The sequence below is a fragment of the Hipposideros armiger genome, unplaced genomic scaffold, assembly GCF_001890085.2.
Source record: "Hipposideros armiger isolate ML-2016 unplaced genomic scaffold, ASM189008v1 scaffold_502, whole genome shotgun sequence".
Classification (NCBI taxonomy): Eukaryota; Metazoa; Chordata; class Mammalia; order Chiroptera; family Hipposideridae; genus Hipposideros; species Hipposideros armiger.
In genome coordinates this window covers 9,021-27,449 of record NW_017731852.1, presented here as the reverse complement: position 1 = coordinate 27,449, position 18,429 = coordinate 9,021, and the positions used below count along the sequence as shown (strand labels likewise).

At 42.0% G+C, this 18,429-nt stretch overlaps 1 protein-coding gene across 1 annotated transcript in view; it reads right to left on the bottom strand.

Annotated features, from left to right (window-relative positions):
- Positions 1-18,429, bottom strand: part of LOC109396056 (adhesion G protein-coupled receptor E1-like) — a gene marked incomplete at its 5' end in the record, with an annotated part of 38,328 nt that overhangs the window by 11,683 nt on the left and 8,216 nt on the right. Inside the window, 8 exons of the mRNA XM_019667600.1 lie at positions 201-267; positions 3,906-4,141; positions 5,454-5,648; positions 7,507-7,677; positions 8,122-8,312; positions 9,488-9,607; positions 11,394-11,571; positions 15,793-15,876. Coding sequence (XP_019523145.1) covers positions 201-267; positions 3,906-4,141; positions 5,454-5,648; positions 7,507-7,677; positions 8,122-8,312; positions 9,488-9,607; positions 11,394-11,571; positions 15,793-15,876 — 1,242 coding nt within the window. The remainder of the gene's footprint in view (positions 1-200; positions 268-3,905; positions 4,142-5,453; positions 5,649-7,506; positions 7,678-8,121; positions 8,313-9,487; positions 9,608-11,393; positions 11,572-15,792; positions 15,877-18,429) is intronic.

The following is an 18,429-nucleotide window of genomic DNA, read 5'->3' as shown; positions in this document are numbered from 1 at the left end:
AAAGATTGTGGTCCTTCCCAGGGGATTTACCTGTTGCATAAAAAAATTCATGAGTCAAAGAAATTACACTTGAACTTGGAAATTTCAAGAATGATAAAAAAGAGGAATAAGTGATCTCAGCTCTGCAACGTCACTGGCACTTCCTAATCCCTTGGGTCAGGTCCCCCTCCAGAACCCATGGCATTAAGCAATTTGCTTACCATTATGATTGTGCAAACTGGCCCCAGGAAACTCCAGATAAACCCTGTCTCCGTATTCAGCCAGCAGCTGTGGAGAGAAACAAAAGAAGTCTGTGCTTGTCTCAGAGCCTTGACCTTAGAATTAATTACTCATGCCCTGCAAAAGGCACTAATGGAGGAGAATATTGGGAGATAAGATGGAGATGAAAATGCTCACGATAAGACAGGTCACATTTCAGTTTTCTTTGGAACCTAGCGAATCCTTTTTCTGACCCTCCTGCATAAATGTTCCTGAAAGATTCGCTTAGTACCCCAGGTAGAGTCCATGCTCAATTCATAACCTTTATAATTCCTTTTCCCTCTTTCCAGAACTTTCCACTGGCACATTTTATCATTCAACTCTTAACTCAAATGTCACCTCTTCTGAAAAGCCATTCCTGACTATTCCTAGCTAAGTATACTGTCCCTAACTCCTGGTCCTTCTCTAGCAGAGCTTGCTGCCTTTTTTTATAGCATCTATCACTATCATAAATATCTTGTTCAGTTGTTTGTTTACTGGTCAATTGTCTATCTTCCCCTACTAGACTATGAGCTGCACGAGAATTTGGACGTTGAACGTTTTGTTATCTCTGAATACCCAGCACTCAATATGAAGCCCGGTGTGGATGAGGCATTCCATACTTGAAAGGAAGGATCTTGCCACTTGTGACAACATGACGGAACTTCAGGGCATTATGCTAAGTGAGATAGTCAGAGAAAGACAAATACTGTATGATTTCACTTATATGTGAAATCTTAGCGAAGCAAAAACCGAGCTCATAGATACAGAGAACAGATGAGTGGTTGCCAGAAGTATGTGTGGAGGGGTAGGGGTGGGGACAAAATGGGTGAAGACGGTCAAGAGCTACAAACTTCCAATTATCAAATTAATAAGTCCTGGGGATGTAATTACAGCATGGCAATTATATATATTATTATAATACTATATTGCATATTTTAAAGTTGCTAAAGAAGTAAATCTTAAAAGTTCTCATCACAGGGCCGGCCGAGTGGCTCAGTTGGTTAAGAGCTCGCGCAAGTTTGAGCTCTGAGCAACAGCTGTTCATGCCCGGCCCAAGCTGAGTTGCCGCTGAGCTGCCAACAGGTGGCAGGATGGCTCAGTTAAAAAAAAAAAAAGTTCTCATCACAAGGAAAATAATTCTTTAACCAAGTGAGATGACGGATATTAAGTAGACTTATTATGGTGATGTGGTCATTTTGTAATACATATAAATATCAAATTATGTTGTGTACCTGAAACTAATATAATGTTGTATGTCAATTATACCACAAGAAAAAAAATTTAAAATAAATATAAAAAAGGTAGTAAGAGTGGGAGGAAGGGAGGAAAAAAGGAAGCGTGCACTGCCTCTTTACTTCATGCCTCTACTAGGAATTTGCTGTTTTTACCACCCAGCTACCATTCCACCACATTCAGTAATGGCACCCCAATATTCCTTTAGCAAAAATACTCTTCCCTCCACAAAAGACAGAAAATAATCAAGTTTGGCCAACCACATGTTCTCTCTCCCTGGCATGCAAATCTCCAGTAGTAGAGTGATAAATGACGAGAAAATATTTGCAACATGAGAAGACACTGTCCCTACCCTTTTGGAAATGACTACTCCAGGAAATACTGGCCAGTTCCCTATCAGCATCTGATTCTCTGCTTGGGACATCAGGCTACAAGCACTTGAAAATTTGTTCTCCTGGGCACAGCGCTCAACCAATGGTTAATGAGAGGAAGTTGGTGGATATAAATACACCAGTTCCCCCACCTCTTGGGTGGGATAACAGGAGTGCACACTCTACACTGTCTCTCATTGGTACCCATGGCATTAAACCCCCATTACTCACAGTAGTACCTGCTCATGAATGCACCCCATACTTGATTCTTCTCTTCCCTGTCTCACTTCCCTGCTACCTTCTTAGTGCTTCCAAAGGTCATCTCAAATCCTTGTCAATGCTATTCTCTTCTAAAACTTTCTGTTTCCCTCTGCCTAGAAGGTATTCTTCAAATTTCATGACCCCTTAGTTTTCCTTCCTTCCAGTCCAGTCTATCTGCTCTCCAAACACAGCTTGAGTTCCCTCTTGGGCAAGCTTTTGTCCTCACCTACGTTGCCACTCCCTCTCCTCTTTGCCTGTGTACATTTCAGTAGAACTCAAAGCCCACTCAAGTTCTACCTCCTCCAGAAAGCCTTCCATGAACTTCCCAGCTCCCATATGCCATCCTCTTCCTCTGGCCTGTCAGGGCTTATACCACCTACACCAACATCAGGCACTTCATCACAGTAGCCTTGCATTGTTACCACCATCTCCTGACCAGGCAGTCAGACCTCAATTCAGCTTGAACCCTTCCTAGCTATGTGATCCCAGCAAGTTCTGTAACTGGGCTGAGCCTCAATTTCCTCTGTAGTTCCCATTTATTAAGCTGTTATTTTATGTACTGTTGGTCTCAAGGCCACCATGTACAACAGCACAGGTTGTGCACTGCACAAATCCAAGGGACAGTATTTATACTGTACACAATGAAGACCCTTAGTCTTAACACAGGGTTTTTGTTGAGATAATATGGTTGTAAATTTTACAAGATTTGTTATGATGGGTGATCACTTAGTTTGAATTCCTTTCTCTTGCCCCTTATCTCATGACCTTACTTGAAGTATAAGCCATCAGCAGGCAGAGAGGAAACCTGGAAGTTTAATCCCCAAACACAGCACAGCAAAGTTCCTATAACACGGGGTGATAAGTGGAGGCCCTGGGATTGGAAAGAACCTGATTCATGCCCTCATGCTGCGCCTTTCTTACTGTCATGGTGAGAAAGTCTTTCATCCCTCTGAGCCTCAGTTTCCTCATCTGTAAATTAGAACAGCAACACTATCACAAGGGTCTGCCATAGGATTAAATGAAGTAACACAGTGAGTCTCTGCCCTATCGACATACTGCTTGTCCTGTAATTTACCTAATTTTTTCCCCCTCAAAATTGACTCACTTTTTTTACTTACACAATGGAATTGTGTCTGTGAAATCATGAGTTTGGTATGCTGGCAATTTTTTTCTAATACCCTATAAAATAAATACAAATTTAAAAAGAATTAGTACTTACCAGCATCTTGCATGGAACCATGTGATAAACATATTTTGCTTTAAAACAGACAACAGTAATAATAATGTTGATAATAATGACAGGTATAGTGCTTTACTCTGTGCCAGACAACGTTCTAGATGTTTTGCAGATAATAACTAATTTAACCCTCACAACAACATTATGATGTAAACATTGTTATTAGCCCCAATTTTATAGATGAGGACATGGATGCATACAGAGGTTAAGTAACTTACCCAAGGTAGTACAGCTAGAAAGTAAGTGGAGCCAGGCCTCAAACCCAAGCAGGTTGGCTCAAAAGTCCATGATTTTAAAACTGTATAATCAAGTCCACTGTTTACATCATCGCCATTCACCTAGAGTCTAGGTCCTAGACTATAGTGCAAACAGTAGCTCCTGAATTTGTGCAGTGCACAACCTGTGCTACTGTACATGGCAGCCCTGAGACCAACAGTACATAAAGAGCTCAATAAATGGTAGCCACACTACTGATATTGTTATTGCTCTTCTTGTGATTCATGTATTTATCATCATGAACCCTGGCAGCAGGGTCTTCGGGGAGAGAGAGGAGTGTTACTCACAGATTATGCATCCCATAGCCCTGTGGCTGCACGCAGGCGGAGATGACCACCACCAGCCCTGGGACCCCATAGCCAAAGGCACAGAGGTACAGCATCTTGATGTTGCGCGAGTTGAAGTAATTCACCACCTTCAGGTTCCTGACCATAAGGAAGAGCATCACGGCTTCGATCAGCATCCAGAAGAAGCAGGCGAGGAAAAGGTAGTGCAGAAAACCCGCGATGATGGCGCAGCCCGTCTGGCGAGGAGAAGCATGCGCACTCAGGATCCTTCCCGCCACTGCCCCCAAGGAGCAGGTTCAGAGGAAGAGGGCAGGGGAGGGCCTTCTTTGATTGGCATTCCCCCTAACACTGCCCATGCGATCATTCCACAAATATTTATAGAGGTATTCTTTACCACAGGTGGTACCATCCCTTTGGTAGGGTGACCTATGGTCCTGGTTTGTCTGGTACTGAGTTATCCCAGGACACATGACTGTCAATGCTAAAACTGAGAGAGTTTGGGGGGAGAAACGGGTAGATGATCACCCTACTTTAAGAGATGTTTGAAGATATGGGTGTGGGTATGGGGGCAAGAGTCCTGCAAACTACAGCCATTGGGCTGGCTGCCTGTTTTGTAAGCAACGTTTCATGGTCACACAGCCACACCCGTTTATGTATTCTTTACTGCTGTTTTCACGCTGAAACAGCGGAGTCGATTAGTTGCGACAGAGACTGTAGGATCTACAAAGCTGTAAATACTTACATCTGTGTCTTCACAGAAAAAGTTTGCCTATCCCTGGTCACACGATAGGAGTGAGGTATAACGTTAGCATTTAGTTCTTAAAGAGCTGGGAAGCTAAACATCCCACAGTGAGAGGGGGAGCTCTGTCCAGAGAATGGTGTTCCACCCAAGATGTTAATAGTGCTCCTTTTGGAAAATCCCCCAAGAGCCTACTATGCTTCTGGTAGAGTTCTGGGGCTCAACTGGCCAAAATTCTTGCTCTTACAGGGCACATAATTTAGTGGCAAAAGTAGATACACAAGTGAAACAACAAATAATCGATATGGTTTCAAGTAAGTGCTGGGAAAGAAAGCAGAAAGAAGTGATAAGTAGAGTTTCTCCCCTGTAGCAGTAGTGACAGTTGTAACACTATTGCCAGATTATTTTCTGTTGTGGGGTTTGTCCAGTGTTGTAGGATGTTTAGCAGCATCCTGGGCCTCCACCCACTAGATGCTAGCCACACCCCCGCCTAGTGGTGACAACCAATAATATCTTCAAATAGTGCCAAGTGTCCCCTAGGGGACCAAGTGAGAACCAATGATTTAAAGAGTAACAGGAGGGACCACCACAGTACATAAGATGATCAGGGAGATGACTTTAAACTGAGACTTATCACAAAAAGGACTCAACCAGGTGAGGTGCTGGAAGATGAGTGTTATGAAAAGAGGGCATAGCACGTTCAAAGGTTCTGAGGTGGGAACTACTATAGAGGGTGTTGGGTAGGGATGAGCAGAGGCAGATGTGGAGATGATGGGGCTGGATGGGGCATAGTCTGAGGCATGTGAGACCTGGTTGTCTGTCTTGTCTACACCGGTGAGGAAGAGAATCTTGGCCAAGAAGAGGCACACACAGAGGTGCAGGTGGAGATAGGTGTTGTGGTTACGGATGGCTCGACACAGCAGGAAGGTGGTGATGGCCAAGATGAGACACACCAGGGAGATGATCATGCCTATGTGGCTAATGATGTACAAGGAGAACTCCATCTGTCAGGAAAGAGATATGCTATTCAGACAGAAACAGACATTCCTCCAAGCAGCAAAAAGAATTATCCAGACTACTGACTTGGGCAGAAAGAACTTGGGTACCTTTCCTCCCACTGACAGAGTGAACTAGATATTATTCATCATAGTTCTTTGGCATCGATTGACATCCATCAGCACCCTGTCCTACACCCCACCCCATGTATTCCTAGGGCAGGATGTCTACAAACTACATTTTCCAGAATCTCTTGAGGCTAAGTTCCTGGATGTCATTTAGGTTCTCCAAGGAGGTGAACGTTTGGGAAGGCAGAATGAAGGCGGATACCAGCTTTCTGCAGACAGAAGTGAGCTGTGGCTGGGGTTCTGACCTTTACATTATACTGCAGAGGGGTGATCTTGAAGGTAAAATCCAAGTGGCAGCCCCCTGACTTCAACTCTTCTATCCCTTCTAGCAATTTTGAGAGCACTCAGTTCTTGTGTTAAATCCTTTCCTGCTTGACATACCTAGAGTGGTTCCTATTTCCTGCACTGAACCAGGCCTGATACACAGGCGTTCAGAGAAGCCTCAGCTTTGGGGAGTGGAATGACAAGCTGAGCACTTCCCCTGTCCCATTATTTATAATTAATTTTCAATTAATTCTAAACTTATTTGAGTGCTTTCTCTGTGTTAAAGATATGCAAGGCACCATCTCATGAGCGCCTCGCTATGATATTGTGACACAGTGGCAAACTGACTCCACAGTGAAACTGTAACAGCTATATACAATGTCAGAGGGTAGTAGATTGGGGGAGGAGGGCTACCACTTTGTGAGGGGTATAAATGTCTAACTAGCACATTGTTTTGTAGACCTGAAACTAATAGTAAAAAAAAAGAACACTGACTACAGTTCTGCAGGTTTCTGGTTATATGAGCTTGGATAAGACATGAACTGCTCTGTACCTCAGTTTCCTCATCTGTTCAAAAGAGGATACTAATAGTAACTACCTTATAGGATTGTTTTAGGATTTCAGGAGGATTCTATGAAAATACTTAAAGTACTCACAGCTGTGTCAAAAACATATTACATACTATAGAAAGGTTAGCTGTCATTACTATTTTTTCTTGTTCTCATTTTTGAGATGAAAGCACTGGGCTCAGGCTCAGAGAGGCTGAGTGACTTGCCCAACGAAACACAGCTAAGGAGTGATAGAGATGGGACTTGAAACTAGGTCAGTCTTGCTCCGGATCCAATTCTAAGTCCTAAGCCTTATATTTCTCTAAATAACACTTAGACCCTCCTGGCACAAAACTGAACCTCAAATCTGATGTGATAGGCAAGGATACTCACCACAGCACGAATGAGGATGTATTTCCTCTCTACCAAATCTACCCACTCACCAAGGATCATTTCATACTCTATTTCCTTCCTGATCTAGCACCAGCTCTCACAGAAACACCTCTGAATTCCTACAGCACAGCCTCTGGTTTAGTGGAAAGTGACCTCTGGAGCCAGACTGTCCTGGGTTCAAATCTCTCCTCCACCAATTGCTAGCTTTATGGTTAGGCAGACTACTACTGAGCCTCCCATACTAAAATGGGTCTAAAAACACACATTTAAAATAAAGAGTCCAGAATATAGTAGGTGCTCATTAAATAGAATTTGTGATTGGTATTGTGCCTGCACCTATTTAGAGTCATTTCTCATTTGATGTATGAGTGTTATGGCTCTCCAACTAGATCATGAATTCCCCAAGGGAAGAGGCATGGCACATACCCCTTCTGTCCCCATAGCACACAACATCATGAAAGGCACACATGGATGTTTAGTCATTATTTTTCCATTGAATTTGGGGAACCAGAGCACAGAGCATCCGTACTGACCGTGAGTTCCCTAGAAGCCATGATAACGGCCAGGTTTGCCATTCGATTACAGCTGCAGACAGTATGCATCTCGGAGGCTTCCAGGACCACACAGCCAGACGACGTCCACCTACCGACCCCCATGTCTGTGCTCCAGGAAACACAGATGGGCCTCTCAAACTTCTGCTTTGGCTGAAAATTCAAAGGCCCTGGTCACCTGAGAGTCCCTATTGAATGGATTCAATGTGACCACTCAACAGTCATTGGGGCAAGAAAATACAGGTATGTTCTGTAGGAATGGACAAAAGTGCTGATATTTCAACATGCAGCGATGAAGAGATGTCTTGGATGCCAGACCTGTCTCTACCACTAAGTTAGTCATAGCTAGTGTAAATAAAATACATGCATATGCCCTGCATCAATGTTACTTAATCTAACCAAAAGCTTGCCCGTTGAGGAGTGGAAGAACATCACATACAAATACAAGAGCTCATTCTTCTAGGATTGGCTTGAGTTGCTAGAAATTTTGAATGCTTGCTGCCTTAATGGGCTCCCATCAGAGATGAGAATTAAGCCCAGTGGGGATGGGGATCGTCAATAGGTAGATGGGGGCCCAGTGGAGACATCTTCACAAACCTCAATGTTCTCCAGAGTGTAGATGACTTGGTCAGAGAACCCATCTTTCTTCTTCCCTGTCATCATGCCCCCAACAACGTGAGAATTCATCTTGAACTCCGTGTTGGAGTTGGCCAAGGGGTCTTGGAAAAAGCTCTTATCTAGAATAGACTCCATACCCGCAAAGGAGACAAAAGCCACTCCAGTAGTCCCTGTAGATTCCCCAAGTGCAAAAAAAGAAAAAAAAATGAATGATTTGCTCATATTTGCTCAGTAGGTACTACAGATGACCCAACATATATACACACATACATACTTTAATATCTCATGCATCTTTGCACTGAGGATTGAAACACCAGTGGACTTCAGGTCAGTCACCCTCAGCAGAATCATTTTAAAAAAAAGAGCCTGAGGTGCTGTCACCTGGAGAAATCTGGGCTACATTTAAAAATAAAAATGAATGTGTATTTCTAAAGGACAGTTTGACTCAGTGGTGGGAACTATAATAAGTTCCCCTCCCACATTTTTGGTTATTCTCATTCAGTCTCTTGGGTGGGTTCCCCTTTTCAATGTTGGCGGTTGCCAGGGATGTGTCCTAGGCCTTCTCCCAGTGTCCTCCAGAGAGACATAGATCAGAGGGTGGCAAGCAATGAATGGCCTGGGTTTTTTGTTTGTTTGTTTGTTTGTTTGTTTTGTAAATAAAAGTTGCATTATAACACAGCCACATGTATTTATTTACCGATTATCTATGAACACTTTTGCACTATAATGGCAGAATTGAATAGTTGTGACAGAGATTGTACTGCCCTCAATACCTAAAATATTTATTAACCAGCCCTCTACAGGAAAAGCTTGCCAACCCCAATACAGAATAGCACTATCTGATAGAAGCATAGTATGAGCCACATATGTAATTTTAAATTTTCTAATAGCCACATTTTAGAAAAGTAAAAAACAGGTAAAATTAATTTTAATAATTTTTAACTCACATGCAAAATATTATCATTTCAACATGTAATCAATATAAAAAAATTGTTAATGAGATAACTTACATCCTTTATGTTTTGTACCAAGCCTTTGGAATCTGGTATGTATTTTACACTCACTGCCTAGTCACATTTCAAGAGCTCAATGACCAAATACGATTGGTGGCTGCTGTACTGGACAGTGAAGGGCTTGATACTCTAGTATTATGAGATTATTTATTCAATGTCTGACTTCCCTAGCAGATAGAAAGCTCTCTGAGGGCATGGGCTATTTCTGCCTCCACCATCACTGATTCCCACACTGCCTGGCACAGGTCTTGGCACATAGGAGGTGATTAGTTAATATTTGCTGGTTGAATGCACCCAAACTACCCTCTTGAGTCTCATGAGCTGGTCTGTACCTGTGGATTCAGATTCTTCAATTACAGAACAGTCAATCTTCATCTTATCCCCTTTGGCTTTCAAGTTAAAGGTCACGTTCTCTTCAGTGCATCCTTCCTTGATAACTTTGCTCTCGATATCTAAAAGGAGAAAGGGGGACTTTGCATGATGTCACCTAAAAAGTGGGTCCTGAATTTGGTTTCTGTCCAACACAGGTTCACATCCCTGGTTGCAAGCTAAAGAAAGAATGGAAAGGCCAGTTTGTCCTCAGAATGACCTTGAGCTCCTTCATGAATGATAGGTGAATGGTAGCACCTAACAAATGAGAAACCCAGTTGGAACTTAACGAGTGAACTCTCACAGCTTGGAGATACACCAGGGAAAGACGGGATTGAAGTGAACGGTGAAGGAAGGCGACAGGGTCATGGCAACTCCAAATTTAGATAAGCTTTCCAAGGCCAAAGGAAATAGAAAGGGACTGTGAGAAACCCAGAATAGTGGACAAGGGCTCAGGTTCTGTAGTCAGGTGACACTAACTAGAAGGCCCACATGTTCTGTTTCTCACCAGCTGTGTAAACTTGAGCAATGTCTTAACCTCTCTGAGCCTCAGACTTCTCGCCTATAACATGGCCTTAATTACAGGACACTTGCGAAAACATACTAGAAAATGGAACCAAGGGTACTCTTAAAATGTAAGCCAGATAATGCTATCCTTATTCTGACTCTCCAATTCTTCCCCCCCCCCAATCTTATTTCAAATAAAATCCTGTGTCCCTACATTTGTCTACAAAATCTCCTCCCCCTTTCTTTTCTGACTCCTTCTCCTACAGCTTTTATAGTCCTCTACTCCACTTCAGCCACACTGGCCTTCGCTGTGTTCCCCAAACTCACCAAGTATTCCTGAACTTGTTTTTTCTTCAAATTATCTACAGGGCTCCCTTCCCTCAGGTCCCTGCCCCAATAAGGCTTCCCCTAACCACACTGTGTAAGATAGCAATGCTTCCCCTAATCCTGACATTGTGTAGTCCCCTTAGCCTCTTTATTTTTCTCAATAGTACTAGCTCTATCTGGTATACCAGATGTCTGTTTATTGTCTGACTCAACTCACTAAAATATAAGATTCACGAGGCCAGCCTTGTTCACTGCTGGAGGCAGTCGACCATATACTCTATTTCCACCTCTTGGCCTCCTGGGCACCCATCATATGACTGATACTGGAACTAGTACCAGGAGTAGGGTGCTGCTATAAAAGGTCTCTAGCACCCAGGATTCCCAAGTGGTCACAGATCACACATGTTCGGGGTGGTAAAGCCGAGCTGTATCAGTCAGGAAAGGATCGGTTATGCAGCAGTAATAAACAACTCTAAATCTTAGTGAATTAAAAATAACAAGTATTTCCCATTAACACACTGACCTGGGACTGTGCTCTGTGTTATCTGTACCCTGGGACCCACACAGGAGGAGACATTGTGACCTGCCACCAGAGCAAAGGGAAAGAAAGCCCTGGAAAGTCTCACACTGGCAACTGTCCCATTGACTAGAACTAGTCACAAAATCCCACCTAACTCCAAGCCATGAAGTACCATTCCACAATGGGCCCAGAAGAGAGAGCTGGAAATATTTGAACACAGCAAATGACTCTCATCTCTTAACACCTGGCATACAGTAGGCAGTCAACAAATATTTGTTGAGTGAATTAATGGCACACTCCAAACACAGTGCCTGGCACCACAGTCTTAACACAGTGCCAGGCACCCAGTACATGGGAGATGTTGTTAATATGATTAGATTTGCTTTGCTGTGAGTTCAGAGGTTTGAAACAGTTGGGGAAATGGTAGATGGAAAAGCCATGGAGAATCACATTGCTGAAGTCACCCCTCAGAATCAGCACCCAGGTGTGACCTTGCCATGAAGGATATAGCCTACCCAAGCGTTCCGTCTGAATAATCTGACTGCCATTTGCTGAGGGTTTCAGAAGAGCTGCCAGCGTGGTGCTTTCCACACTCTCCAGTAAGACTGTGGCCAAGGTGGATGTCTCATCTTTGGTGAGGTTGGCCCACATGGATGTTTGTTCAAGCACAGAGGCAAAGCTCTCAGCCGTATTCTGCAAGAAAAGGGGTGTTTGCATGTGCGCTCTCTCTGTCTCTCTTTTTCTGTTACTTGCTGTCTCTCTTCTTCTCCACCCCCCCTTTCTTCCTCTCTCTGTCTCTCATCAATGAAATAGTAGCTGTCCTCTCTCTTTCATCAAGAGAGTGGGTTGACAGTCTAGACCAGGGATCGGCAAACTGCAGCTCGCGAGCCATATGTGGCTCTTTGGATACGTACATGTGGCTCTGAAGTAAAATGAAAATGAAAATAAAACTATCATTGTTTCATTTATAAATATTTTAAAGGCTATTATTCACATAATGGTGATTTTATTTGTTTTATAGGTCTTGCAAAACTTCAAGGGACAGGATTGGCTCTTCCATCTCAAAAGTTTGCCGACCCCTGGTCTAGACAAATGAAGAATTAAAAGGGCATCCTGAATGCAGATTGGAGCAGCCACTATGGAAGGCAGTGTGGAAGTTCCTCAAAAAGTTAAGAATAGAATTACCATATGACCCAGCATCCCTCTCCTTGGTATTTACCCCAAAAATCTGAAAACATTTATCCGTTAAGATATATGTGCTCCGATGTTCATTGCAGCATTATTCATGGTAGCCAAGACATGGAAACAACCAAAGTGTCCTTCAATAGATGATTGGATAAAGAAGATGTGGTACATATACACAACGAAATACCATTCTGCCATAAGAAAAGATGAAATAGTGCCATTTGCGACAACATTTGAGATTATTATGCTAAGTGAAGTAAATCAGACAGAAAATGTTGAGAACCATATGATTTCACTGACATGTGGGCTATAAAACTGAAAGCAACAAAGGAACAAAACAAAGAAACAAAAACTCATAGACACTGACAATAGTTTAGTGGTTACCAGAGGGGAAGTGGGGAGGGGGATGAGGGTAAAAGGGATCACATATATCGTGATGGAAGGAGAACTGACTCTGGGTGGTGAACACACAATGTGATATATAGATGATGTATTACAGAATTATATACTTGAAACCTATGTAGCTTTACTAACCATTGTCACCCCAATAAACTTTAATTAAAAAAAAAAAAGACCGGGAAAAAAAAAGGGCATCCACTCAGCCTCTTTTTCCTGATTCAAGAGGCCTCATTGGGAATGTAAATTGGTGAAGCCTTTATGGCTGCAATGTCAACACCTGTAACAGAATAAATTGCACATACCCTTTGACATAGAAATTTCCCTTCCAGGAATTAATCCTTCCAGAAATACTTAAAAATTGTGCAAGGATCTTGTTCAGTGATGCTCATTTCAGTATGATTTGTGATGACAAGAAGTCAGAGAGCCTAAATGTCCATCAGGTTGGTTAAGTAAATGATGGAAGCAGGTCATGGGATAGTATGCAGGTGTTAATACAAGAATGACATAGTATATCTATATGATTTAATGAGCAAAAAGGCCCATGAGCTATTGTTAAGTAAAGCACATTACAAAATGACATGTATATATTATCTCATTTAATTGAAAAAACAACTACTTTAAATTTTTATATTTATGGTATTTATGTTTCTGGCACATAAAATAACTAACCCTATGAGCCAGGTATAGTTTTAAGTGTTATATATTAACTTATCTAATTTTAGGAAGAGATCTATGACAGGCTTTATTATTTCCATTTTTGGATGGGGAAACAAGAACACATATTTAGCAGAATCAAGCTTTGACCCTTGGCAGTCTAGAATCAGAGTCTGAACCCTTAGTCACTGCTCTAAACTTCTCATAGTAGGTGCTCAATAAATGGCTTCAATGTCTTTGTGTGTCTGTGATACATGCATTCACAAAGTAAAAAGGTATAGACAGGTACACATCTAAATGCTAACATTGGTTATGTCTGAGGAATAGCATTAAGAAAAGAATAGCACTAGTAATAATAGTAATATTAATGTTGATGCTATTCCTATTATTGATTATTGTTAATAAATTGACTATAAAATGTGACTCTGAACCCATTAAAAAATGAGAAGAATTCACAACCTAATAAATGTAAGAACGAAATTGACTGAATCCAGTCAGATGGTGAAGGACTTTAACTGAAACCTTAGCAAGGATACTAATTTCTATTTATCCAAATTAGGTGATAAAAAGGTGAAAAAATTTTCGGGCCAGCCGAGTGGCTCAGTTGGTTAAGAGGTCGCACAAGAGTGCAAGCTCTGAGCAACAGTGGTTTGAGTCCCGGCCCAAGTTGAGCAGCCGCTGAGCTGCCAACAGGTGGCAGGATGGCTCAGCTAAAAAAAAAAGAAGGTGAAAAATTTTCAATACAATCTGGGGGTAAAGGTGAAACTCAAGATATTTTTTGCCCAAGAGAAACAGGGTGCACTGAAGTCTCTGTTTCCCAACTAAAAGGCAGGAGTTTAGGGTCCCATCCCACTACACTGACATAGCAGAAAAATCTCAACTAGAGTCATTCTAGAAAAAAGTAGCCCTCAATTCCATGGCTGGTGAAATCGCATTAAAGCTCCTTGGGAAATGTTAAATCTATTCTCCTTAGCTGGGAAGGTTATTTTGTATCCTCAGGAACATAAAAAATAATAATAATAAAACAAATTTAGCTTAGTTTTAAATTTTCATTTAGACAAACAAACTCGATCATGGTAACACTTTTATCTTAAATTTAGAAGGTTTTATAATCTTTGGCATAATCTGGAAATCTGTGGTTTGAAGGGCTTGGGACAATTTGACACATTAGAGAAGCTATCCAATTAGACACAGGACTTCATTGCAAAAAGCAATTAGACTTGTGATTTTAATATGAATGATTTAAGAGAGCATGACTGTTTATAAACTGTATGGAACATTTAAAAATCTGGATTATTACATTTGTACATTTGATTGACTGGATTTATGAACCCCTTAAGGGTCCAGTGATCTTACCTTATATGTTTATAAATTTCCTCATTAGGTACTTGAAGTTCAGAGGGAAATAAGAATATTTGTAAACATAGTATAAAATATTTCAGGGAATTAAAATTTGTAAAAAGGGTTCATCATTTGTGGAAGTTTAATCTAAAAATCCTATGAATGCATGTACATTTCAAATAAATATGGTATACTAATAAATTAATTTTAAATTAATCAAATTACAAATGAAAGTATTATTCTTATATCCGTACCCAAAACCAGAATTTATAAATAAAATGACAACATCCATTAATCCAACTTAAAGACTTAAGGAAAACTAGGTTTTAAATCTACAGTGATAATGACCTAGTAATCCCACTCTTAGGTACATACCCTAGAGAAATAAAAATTCAGGGGTGCAACCACACAAAAACTGCACATCAATGTTAATAGTAACTTTACTGATAATCACCAAAACTGGGGTGGGGGTAGGCCAATGAAGAAATGCTGTTAAAGTGGAAACAATTTAAATATCCTTCAAAGATGATGGACAATCTATGGTCCATCCAGACACTGGAGTATTACTCAGTCATGAAAAGGAGGGAGGCACTGACACTGACTGCAACGTGGATGGACCTTGAACACACGGTGTTCAGTGAGAGAAGCCAGACACACAAGGACACACAGTGTGTGATTCCATTTATGTGAAATGTCCAGAACAGGCAAGTCTATAGAGACAGAAAGTAGATTAGTGGTTTTCAGGGGTTTGGAGAGGGAGGGAAAGGAGAGCTGCTTATGTAGTTTCCTTTTGGGGTGGTGAGAAGGTTCTGGAACTATAAGGGTGATAGCTGCTCAACATTGTGAATGTACTAAATGTCAGTAATAGTTACAAAAAAAAAGGCATGGGATTATTGATAAACACATTGACAGCTCAACAGCATTATGATGAGTGACCAAAGCCAGACTCAAAAGATCACATACTGTGTGATTCCATTTATGTAACATTCTAAAAAAGAAAACTAAATGACAGAGCAGGTCAGGGATTTACAGGGGCAAGTGGTAGAGGGAGTATGTGACTATAAGGGGAAAGTTCCAGGGAGTTTGAGGTGGGGGAATGGAACTGTTCTGTATTCTGATTGGGTGGTAGTTACACCAACCTAATCAGGTACTGATAAAACTCCTAAAATTGTACAGAAAAGGGCAATTTTACCATATGTTAATTTTGAAAACCTTACAACTGTCATAAATTAAATGCTAATTCACAACTCATTAATTACAAAGAGGACTTTCTGCACCCAAAGTTTCCCCCAAGATATTCGAAAAGTAAAACAATGACGAAGACATCATCGTTACCTCCAGGGAAATGGTGGCGGTTTTGTTTGCACAGGCCTCGTCCAGAATGCTGAAGGTGGTATTGATCAGTGTGCAAAATGGAACCTGTGCCCAGAGGTAAGAGCATTAATGAGCATCGGTCTATTTCTCTAGCAAGTATGCAATGTACAAACTGGGCCATGAAGCCCACCAAATGGGGTGACCTTGAGTGCCTGAGGTCTCAGGAAACTCTAGAATTCTCAGGGAAATAAAAACTAACCATTTGATCAGAATTGAAAACACAGCAACTTTCTGTTCCATGAATAAAAGTCAAACATAAACAGAATCAAAACTATTTAGTGGGGTGAAAAGATGGGGAAATGTGTGAAAAAAAATCAGTGTCTAAATGGAACATTATTTGGCCACAAAAAGGAGGAAGCACTGACACTCGCCACAACGTGGATGGACCTTGAACACACGGTGCTCAGTGAGAGATGCCAGACACACAAGGCCACACAGTGTGTGATTCCATTGATGTGAAATGTCCACAACAGGCAAATTTATGGAGATAAAAAGTAGATTAGTGTTTACCGGGGGCTGGGGGAAGGAATGGACAGTAACTTAATAGGTACAAGGTTTCTCTTGGGGACAATGAGAATGCTTTGGAGATAGAGGTGATGGTCACACACCATTGTGAGTGTACTAAATGCCCCTGAATTGTTGTGAAAATTTCCCAAAGCCCAGAGACCAAAGAAGGAGGTTGATGGGTCCCCAATGGGCCTGGCCTCTCAGGGTGGCCTTAACCTCCTGTACTTGGAGACAAAATTCCTCCACTGATGTCTGTAATGTCTTTCCCAGGAGAATAGCCATTCCCAAAATATTTTCCTGAGTTGGAGAAATGAACAGTAAATAGGGGTGATGGGAAGGCATCCTATTTGGATGGATAATAAAACTTTTACTCGTACTGCTTTCCCCCATACACATCCATGGCAGCCCAGGGTCCCCGAAATTTTTTAGGGTTGCCATGTACGAGGGTGTACTCTGCATTTGTATTCACAGGAGTAATGGTCTTCTCTTTGTTTCAGGGGGACCAATATATTGTGATTTCTATGTGAGGCCTCTAGTCGCTCCCATCATCCTTATTTGTGGGTGACCTTGGCCCCACCCTAGTCTTGGGGAACTGGAGGAACCCAGCGGGTAAATTCAGTGGTGGACTGGGACCAGAGCTCCATCTCATCCTTGGCAGTGACCAGAGGGGCCAAAGGGAGAGTCCAGAATTACTGGTTCCAGTGTAACTTTTTCTATAGTCCCACTAGAACTGAATCACGCTGTCTGTCCTTCCTACGGGATCCCACTTAATTACCAAATCATGCCACCTCCATTTACAGGTGACACAGATGGGCCCCTTATGTTTAGATTTACTCGGTGGGGTACGGGTACCCTGGAGTCTCCTTTTTAGTAACAAGGCAGACCCAAATTCGGCCCTGCTCAGTTTCACCTAAATCTGCCATGGACTGACTCCTGTGATTGTTCTTAACAGCAGTAAACACAGCTTTGTGAATCTCTCAAACACCCTGGGCTTAGATAGCTTGTCTACTTCCAGAAACAAAGCTTGAAATTCCTCTATGGACTTCTGGGGAATGGCTTGTCTCCAGAGGTCTCCTTCATTTGGCCAGGGCCCCAGCATCCCCATTATTATCCACTCCATTAAAAAATGATCTCCCAGAATCTGGCCAAGTAGACATTGGCTTAGGGCCAGGTGAATGGTGGTATTACTCCTTTTTTCTCCTTCAGGCCAGGAGAGAGATCCCGTCAGCCCCTGTGGCCCAAAGCCTCACCATCCAGGTTGAAAGACTTTTGTTAAAATTTAGATGCCATGTCTAGCAATTCAGCAGGGGGTAATTCTGATTGTTGAAGTTTCTTGTACAGGACCCTTCCTTACCACAAGAGGCCAGGGGATACTCAGTGAGCTAATACTCCAGTCTAGCCTGTGTTTCTGGGGGTTCCCATACACATGTGATGGGCCACAAGCATCCAACATAGGGGCTATGCCTCCCCACAGAGGTTGATGACCAATCTAGGATGCCCCAGGCAGCTTCTCACTCCTTTCCCATTTCCCAGGTTTCCAGGCTAGCTCACCAATTGTAAAAATGTCCTGGGGCCGAAGGACTGAAAAAAGCTGACAACTCCAGAATGACATCAAGAGTTTCTTAAGGGAACTTATTGACTAAAGCAGCATCTGTGGGTGGCAGCAGGAGGACAGGTCTTGGCACTGAAAGGGGATGGAGTCTGACACACACCGCTTCCAAGAACACAGGTGGCTTGAAGTCAGTGATACATGCTTGTTAAGAGCTGTACAATCCAAAGCAGGAAACACCTTAATGGGCCGTTTTATCTATGCAAGAACAGTCCTGTCAGGTGATACAGGCCCACCCCTTCTGGGATGAATTGGTGGTCAGCTTGCTTCCTTTGACTGCATGGGTCATGTTAAGTGCCAGTTATCATTTTGCCTAACAATTATATACTTTACAATGGCTAAAGTGGTGAGGCTTTTTTTTAAATGTATATTTCACCACAATGAAAAACAAACAAACAAAAAAACAGTGGTCCAAAGTGCATTGGAATTCCAAACTAATTTATCATGAACTGGTACGATTTAATACAGTGACATCAACTCCT